This window comes from Chrysochloris asiatica, unplaced genomic scaffold, assembly GCF_000296735.1.
Source record: "Chrysochloris asiatica unplaced genomic scaffold, ChrAsi1.0 scaffold00019, whole genome shotgun sequence".
Lineage (NCBI taxonomy): Eukaryota > Metazoa > Chordata > Mammalia > Afrosoricida > Chrysochloridae > Chrysochloris > Chrysochloris asiatica.
Window position 1 is genome coordinate 27710954 of NW_006408537.1, and position 8670 is coordinate 27719623.

General features: G+C 36.1%; 1 protein-coding gene across 1 annotated transcript in view; it reads left to right on the top strand.

Annotated features, from left to right (window-relative positions):
* Positions 1 to 8670, top strand: part of CD109 (CD109 molecule) — a 148985-nt gene that overhangs the window by 96376 nt on the left and 43939 nt on the right. Inside the window, exons 16-17 of the mRNA XM_006835791.1 lie at positions 5025 to 5099; positions 5554 to 5614. Coding sequence (XP_006835854.1) covers positions 5025 to 5099; positions 5554 to 5614 — 136 coding nt within the window. The remainder of the gene's footprint in view (positions 1 to 5024; positions 5100 to 5553; positions 5615 to 8670) is intronic.

An 8670-nucleotide genomic window follows, 5' to 3' on the forward strand; every position in this document is an offset into this window, starting at 1 on the left:
TCTGATATTCTCTGCTTTCAACCAAGATTCATTGGACATCAGCAATGATATCCCTCATTCCACGACCTCTTCTGAATCTGGCTTTCACCTCTGGAAGTTGTCTGTCAATGTATGATTATAGCCGTTTCTGTATTACCTTTAGCAAAACTTCACTCGCATGGAACCCTCTTATATTGCTGGTGGTACTGTTAATTGGTTTAGCCACTCTGGAAAATGATATGGTGCTTCCTCAGAGAGTCAGAAATAGAAATACCGTATAACCCATCAGTCCCCGTAATTGGTATATAACCACAATAAATAGAGCCAGGACATGAGTAGACATATGCACACCAATGTTCATCATAGCACTATTTACAATAAAAAATGATGAGGACAACTTAAATGCCCCTCAATGAAAGTATGGGTAAACAAGCTTTGGTACATACACACAATGGAATACTATTCAATGCTATAAGAATAACGATGAATCTGTGAAACACCTCAGCATGGATGAACCTGGAAGACATTATGCTGAGTATAATTAGTCAATCCTAAAGGATAAATATTGCTTGAGGTCATTATTATAAAAACTCAAGAAAAGGTTGTCATACTAAAAGAAACATTCTCTAATGATTACCAGAGAGGGAAGGAATAATAATTCACTGGCTACAAGTATTCCCTTCTGGTTTTTTCTATAAAAGCCTAAGGTTTCTTGCTTGCTTTTGTCTCTCTAAAATTAGTTCAGGAGGAAGGAATTAGGAGTCTGTGATACTAGACCACCATTTTCACTTCTTTTTTGATTGCTAAATCTTATGTGCTGATGAGAGGCTCTTGAATTTCTTGGAAAATTTAAACGTGTTAGGTCTTCCAGGAATAATCTTCAGACACACCAGCCTTCCTCTCATAAGTGTGTGCTCCAGATTTGCCACTGTCTGTTTTTATTGGACCAGTGAAAAAGGGAAGATTTCTTCATGAGATAGATGCTTCTTCCTGAGTATTTCCATCTATTTGTCATTGAGTGAAAGCAGAAACATAGTTTGCATATGTTTGTTTATTATCGCAGTTTGCAACTAAAAGCTTTTCTTCCCATTATGCCTGGTCCTGCTTTATTGTCTATAGTTGGGCTAATGATATTTTCCAGCTTGTTGAGAACATTATGAAATTTTCTTTTTTCTGCTGTTTTCTTATTGGTACCTGTTCTGGCTTCATGCTTGCTTGCTATGGATATAGCAGTGGTTGTTAGCATGGCAGTAACAGTGGTTGTGGGCGTTTAATTTATGGTAGAATGCATTTTTTTTCCTTCAACTTGTGTTTAGAATTTTTCATGGTTTTTCATCCTGGCTTTGTTGTAATTTGTCTGGTTAATGCTAATGTTATCGGAGGGTGTGGCTCTGTAGGGTAAACACTGGACTGCTGACCACAGGGACTGTGGTTCAAACCCTGTAGCCACTCTGCAGGAGAAAGATGAGGCTGTCTGCTCCCATAAACATTTACAGTCTCAGAAATCCTATGCAGGGTCACTGTGAGTTGGAATCGACTCCATGTCCCTTAAGCACTGGCCTACAAACACAAGGTCCTGGTTTTAAGCCTACCAGCTGCTCCACGGGAGAAAGATGAGACTTTGTGTTCCTGCAAAGATTTAAAAAGCCTTGGAGACCTTATCCATGGTCACTATAGAGTTGGAACAGACACGAAGGTGCTTCAACAAAAACAACAGTGTAAATCAGGGAGAAGTATCAAAATAGTTACCAAAAAATGACTGCATTATCTTAATACTATTAAATGTCTTTCAGAAAACAATTACTTAGGCGTTGCCAGATATTTAAAATGAATACTCTTCACTGTATTTTTTTTATATGATTTAGATTTTTCTAACTATTTTGTTCACTTTTAGTCTTTAAAATTTTTTTTGTTGTATGCCTCATAATTTTATTCTTTATATCAATAAAATATATATGTATGTCAGAAATATTTACCTCTAAATGTAAAATTAGAGCCCTGGCATAGTACTGCGGGATAAGCATTGGGCTGCTAATCATAAAGGTCAGTGGTTCAAACCCTCCAGCTGTTCCTTGGAAACTGACTCAACAACACTTAACAACAGCAATAACCAATTTAAAATTGATAACCATGAATAATTGTGGACAATCTTTGATGAATGTAATCCTCATTTGGGTTGTATGGATGGATCTTCACTATTAGATGGTTCAATCTTGCACCTAAATAAGAAGCTTCTCTTAATACCTGGTGATTTTTGTACCTGTATCTTACAGCTATCCGTATATATTTTGAGATCTTTTGTGTGGTGTGCCAATGTCTGTGGTGAACTGGATGTACTGAGAAATTCCTCCTATTCTTAGGGATGTCCAGTCTGGTGTTTGAATATTTCTAGAGAGGCAGAGTCTCCCATTTTATGATGTATGCATAATTCATTCAGTTGATGAATTGTTTTAAATATTCTTTTTCATATTGTGTGGAAGTTTGCATCCTAGAATGGTTCTCTTTGACTGTGTGGTATAAATTTTGTTTCTTTTCCAACAGCAACTTGTCGCTCTCTTTTCTGTGTTATAAAGCTCCAATTTGGTAATTGCTTCTCTAGACTTCTGTATCTTGATTATCATATTTATAGAAGTGATTCAGTTTTGCAAAGATTTAAAAAATGTTAAAAATTAAACACCAGAATCTTAATGTGTCTTGTCTATGAGGTTGTTGTTGTTGTTAAGTACCATGGAGTCAGTTCCAACTCATAGCAACCCTGTACCGGGTTTCCGAGGCTGTAAATCTTATGGGAGCAGAATGCCTCATCTTTCTCCCGAGGAGCAGCTGGTAGTTTCGAACTGCTGACCTGAGGCTGGCAGCCTAACTTGTAACCACAATGCTACCCCAGAGTTCCTTACTCATGGAAATAGCAGTTAAGAAATCAAGCAACATAGTTAGTGCATTAGGCAAATCTGCTGCATAAGAGATCTTTAAAGTGTTCAAGAGCAAAAATATCAGTTTGAGTATAAAAGTACACCTGAACCAAGCCATGGTATGTTCAGTAGCCTCATATGCATGTGAAAGTTGGATAATGAATAAGGAAAACTGTATAAAAATTGATGTATTTGAGTTATGGTGTTAGCGGAAAATATAAAAAGTACCATGGACTGCTACAAGAACAAACAAATCTGGGATAGAAGTACAGCCAGAATGCTTCTTAGAAGCCAGGATGGCCAGATTTAGTCTGTCATACTTCGGATATATTATCAGAAGGAACCAGTCCCTGGAGAAGGACTTCAAGCTTGGTAAAGTGAAGAGTCAACGAAAAAGAGGAAGACCCCCCAACCAGATGCCAGCAGTAATTAACTCAAGCATAGCAACAATTGTGAGATTGGTGCAAGATCGGGCAGTGTTTCATTCTGTTGTGTATAAGGTCGCTATGAGTTGGTACCGACTTGATGGCACCTTACAAAAACAACAATGTGAATGATGCTATTATGAATATTTGTACACCTTTTTGTGGAGATATATTTTCAGTTTTTTGGAGTGAAATTACTGGATAACATGGTTGTTGTTGTTAAGTGCTGTCGAGTCAGTTCTAACTCATAGTGACCCTGTATAGGGTTTCCAAGGAGTGGCTGGTGAGCTAGCAGTTCAAACTGACCTTGTAGCCCAGTGCACTAACCAGGAGCACCACACCAGGACTCTGGATAACATGCTATCTATATTTAATCGTTGTGACACTGACAAACTGTTTTCCAAAGTGGCTGCAACCATTTTTTATTCCCATTATAATATGAGGGCTCCAGTTTCTTCGTTTATTTATCCTTTTCACTATAACCATCCTAGTGGATTTGAGTATCTCATTGTGGTTTTGATTTGCATTTCTTTTATGTCTAATGTTGTTGCACATCTTTTCATATGCTTCTTAGCTATTTATATGGAAGAAATGTTTATTTGTAAACAGTTGCTATATATTCCCTCCTTTAATCTGTACAATAGCTCTGTAATTTTATTCCTACTTTACAGAAGAAACATGTGTTTGTATAGTCTATATCATTTGGATTATGTTTTCATTAACTGTTTACCTAAATTTGGACATGTAATTATTTTTCCTTTTCCTTTACTTGCACATATTGTTTTAGCTCAGAATGAAAAGCTATGTTCTTTGAAGACTGTATTTTTTTATTTTATTTAAGTTTTTATTGTGAATGATGTGGGTTTACATGGGAGAACATCAGTTTTACATTCATCCTATTGTATTTTGTTTACAATGATCACAATCTCCTCCATGCATCATCAAATAACCAAAGGGTACACCCCATAGGCCGACTCTGTAGTTTTAATATCAAATTCTTTCCTTCTGCAGCAGTGTATAAAAATGTCCATTTACCCTCTCATGTTAGCAAGAGTGATGTTCTTAAAAATTGCATTCATAATGTGGTAGATATAAATATCTCATTATTGAAAAATGATATCTCATTGATGTTATAATTCACTTTGGTTATCAGTGAGGCTGATTTTTTCTGCTTTTTAATAATTTTTATTTTCTTGTTTGTATATTGCCTATTCATTAAAAAATTAAATATCTGGCATTTTGCAACATATACATGAATTTCTATGAAACTTACCTGTTTATTTCATCCAAAAATGTGGGTCATTTTTAGTGCTGGCTTCTACATGTTGGTTCTTGTCAATCCAGAGACATTTAGTAATCTCCTTGGTAAAATGTAAGACTACACTGTTTAGGAACTCTCAATTTCTGACCAGAGTAATGAATTCTGTTCTTAAATAAGAAATCTAAGTTTGGCTTATTGACTGATGAACAAGGTGTTCACATATTCAGTATTTCTCAATTTGTATCATTTTCACATTTGATAAGCATGTGGGCTCTTACATAAATAAATAACATACAAGGGGGTTTCAAAAGTTTTCAGAAAAATAGAATTAAACAATAATGGAATTTATCTATTAACTTTTTGAAGTCCCCTTATATAAGAATTGTGGTGGCATATATAGTAAGGTTGATACAAATTAATTCATTTCTGTATATTTTCTCTCCTTAGGTGGTCCATGAATTAGAACTTTATAGCACAGGGTATTATATAGGCATGCACATGGATTCTTTTGCAGTATTTAAGGTATGTTTAATTTGCTATCTTATTTGAAAAGACAGCAATATCTTTTATTATTACAGAATTTAATGAGTAATCATTATGAAATGTCAACTTTTATTAAACGTATTGCTGAAGTAGCTTGTTATATTAGTATAATTTGAAATTGAAAAAGAAACATTCTTTTAGTTTTAAAAGAAAGAAAAATTCAGCATTAGTGAAATTCAGAGAAATGTCATAAAACAAATAACTTCCTCCTTTATATTATTTTCCTTTATATGACTCTTTATACATGACACACACAAACATACAGAGAGAGAGAGACAGAGAGAGAAGAGATTTTGATTGATTGAGTGTATGCACGTTTGTACCCAAACTCTCTAAAATGAGCAAGAATGAGTCTGAGGTGAGGGAGACAACTGATAGTTTAGAGAACATTTACATGCATACTTTAATAGAAAATTAAAATGGTTTTTCCTAGGAATGTGGCCTCTGGGTTTTGACGGATGCAAACCTTACCAAGGATTACATTGATGGTGTTTGTAAGTAAACCATGGCATTATGATTGAAATATATTTAAGTTTCTCAGTTCAGATATTTAATAGTTGTTGGGTCCTGGTGTGGTGCTGTAGGATAAATATTGGATTGAAAAGTTAGTTTGGTCAGAGGTTCAAACTCACCAGCCGCTCCTCAGAAACTCTATACAGGGTTGCTGTGAGTCAGAACTGACTTGACGACACTTAACAACAATAACAACATTAGATCTGGATGTTTTTCTGGCTTAACATGAATATTATGATTTTCATGTCTTAAGAATATTTGGAATTTATTAAACTTCAAAGTTAAAATTTTTATCTGACCATGCCATCAAGAATGTTTATCAGGACTGCTATCTAAATCTTTGAAATGAATGCTTTCCACGTGCTCTCTGAAATTCTTTGAAGGTGTTATATTTTGGGGCACATTGGCAGCTTCTGTGCCATAAATGTGTTTTCTATTACAAACTGTGTTGTATTTTGGAATTAGATAAAAGGAAAAACATCTGTGTTGTCCTTTATATACACCTGGAAAATAACCCAGATGCCATAAAGTATGCTGGCATATGGGTGTGTTATGTTTGCATATTTGTGTACATGTGAGTACACACACACACTTTGTCAGTCCTGGGAGATTTAAGTTCTTCCTGGGCAGGATTGCAACTATGCATCCTGAGTACCCTGAGTTGCTCAGTGTGGTGGCTATAAGGCAGCCATAAGTACTGTGATTTTTAGGAAGAAGTCAAACTGTTTTGACTGAAGTAAGTGTATAAATGAGAATGAATAATTCTAGAAGTCATTCTCTTTTTCTTCGTCTTGAAAGGTTTCCTGAACTGTCACAGTTTCTATTCCTGAATAACCTGTTTTTTCGGAAGTGTTCTCAGTTCCTCCATACGAAGACTCAGGCAGAGTCTCTGAACTGGTTTTTACTAGTCTGAAACCGGGGCTTGTTTCCATTTTGGAAATCTTCCATATACTGCTCTTCCAATTTCTCTGTCCCATTCCACCAGTTTAGCTTCTACAGATATTTTGTTTTGATGCTGAATTTTTGACCTCCAGTTTTTACGTGCATTCAAATTTATGTCTTCTGTGCTGTTGATGCCTGTTCTTGTTCTGACTAGGCTCTCAGTGTAAGTGTCCACCTGAATTAGTCTTAGTGAACGCTTTGTGGCTTGTTGTTTCCTTGAGACCTTTAACAATTTTATTGTAGCTTTTCTTGTCTGGATTCCCTGCCTGAACACTCACCTATGTCTTCAGGTGGCCTGCTGTGGCTGCTTTGTCTTCTAGTAAGCTGTATAACAAAGCTGGAAGAGTGGTTTCCCATGGCTCCTGTGCTTTGTTATCAGTCACTTCAGACTGAGTTTTACTGAAGTTCAAGATGATTTCCTTTTGTAGACCTTGAAAATACAGATACTATATTCAGCTCATTTATTTACTGGGCATAAGCAAAGTTTCTAGTGTATTTTGGGAGTCACAGTGGTAACAATAAATATTCTAAAAGATAAATTTATAGTCTTAAAGATACTATCTGGAGTCCTGGTGTGGCACTGTGGGTTAATGCGCTGGACTGCAAGGTTGGTTTGAACCACTAGATCGGTGCTTAAAGCTCACCAGCTGTTCCTCAGAAACCCTATACAGGATTGCTATGAGTTGGAACCAACTAAACAGCACTTAACAACAATAACAACAAAGATACTATGAAGTAATTTTGATCTTTATATATTAGACATGTAGTACATTTACCTTTTGTCATATAATCCTTTGCCCTTTATATGTACAACCTTTTAAGACTATTTTCGTCTCAGATTTCATCCATTTTTGTTCATATTTACTTATCAAATCCTGTCTGCAGCACATGGAGTATTGGAATAACCATTTTATGCCAGCAATATTTATTCTGTCCTTTACCTTATATGAGAAACTTGTTTCATCTTTTTGCTGTAATGGAAGAAACCTGACAATCTCATGAGCATATTATGCCCCTCTTGTTGTTGTGTGCCATTGTGTCAGCTCTGACTCACAGTAACCCTGTATAGGGTTGAACGGCTGACCTCCGGTTACCAGTCCAGTGCTTATCCTGCAGTGCCATACCAGGGCTCATTATGCCACTAGAATCCTCCTTATTTTTGCACTTCTCTGTATCAATGTCATTAGGCACACAGAGTTTAATATTTTCTTGGTTGCTTTTTAACTGCTATTCAGCAACCCTTAGCCAAGACTCCTTATCCTTTGAACCTCAAAATTATTTCAATTATAGCTTTATCAATATTCAGGTCACTTATTTTCCTTTTCTCTCACAAAAAATTCAATGTCTTACAATTGTTGTCATCCCAGTGAATGTGAATGTCTACATGATTGATTGATCAACGTAATGAACACTATTCTGTGATCAGAACTATGGCAACAATAGTCACCCAAGTCTATATCGCATTATCAATTGAACATTGCTTTACTCCTAATGCTTAAAAAGTCTCTCCTTCTATCTTGTATGCTCCCTTACTCTCTAAGTCTATTAGACATGTTTGGCCTTCTTGAAATCTTCCGTCTCGTGACTTCTCCTGTTCTTTATGTGCTGTTGGCTCCTTTGGGCTTCACTGTTCTCTGGCTGATTTGGTAGAATTTCTTCCTAGTACAGTGTTCTTTCATCACATCTTCCCCATTAAGCCCAACTCTGGAATAATGCAATTGTTTACTCTTGCCCTTCAAATTTTCCATCTTGATGTCCCACAAATATCTTGAATTCAATGTCACAAACCAAATTAATAAAGCAATTAATAACCCTTACAACCTTGCTCTTCCCTCCATACCTCTATTAATGAGCCATTATCAGCTCTACCTAGATGTCCAAATCAGAAACCCAGAACTCATTCTAAATTCCTTTGTCTCCTTTCAAAAACAGACAGCATAGTGGTTAAGGAAGGCATTTGCCATTGAATGTTCCTGGCTTTGAATTCTCACTGAATGATCCTGGCAAAGTCACCTAATGATCCTGGGCTTCTGGGAAACCTCAGGCTTCCCCTGCAGAATAGGGCTAATAATTTTTGTTGTTGTTAGGTGCCATT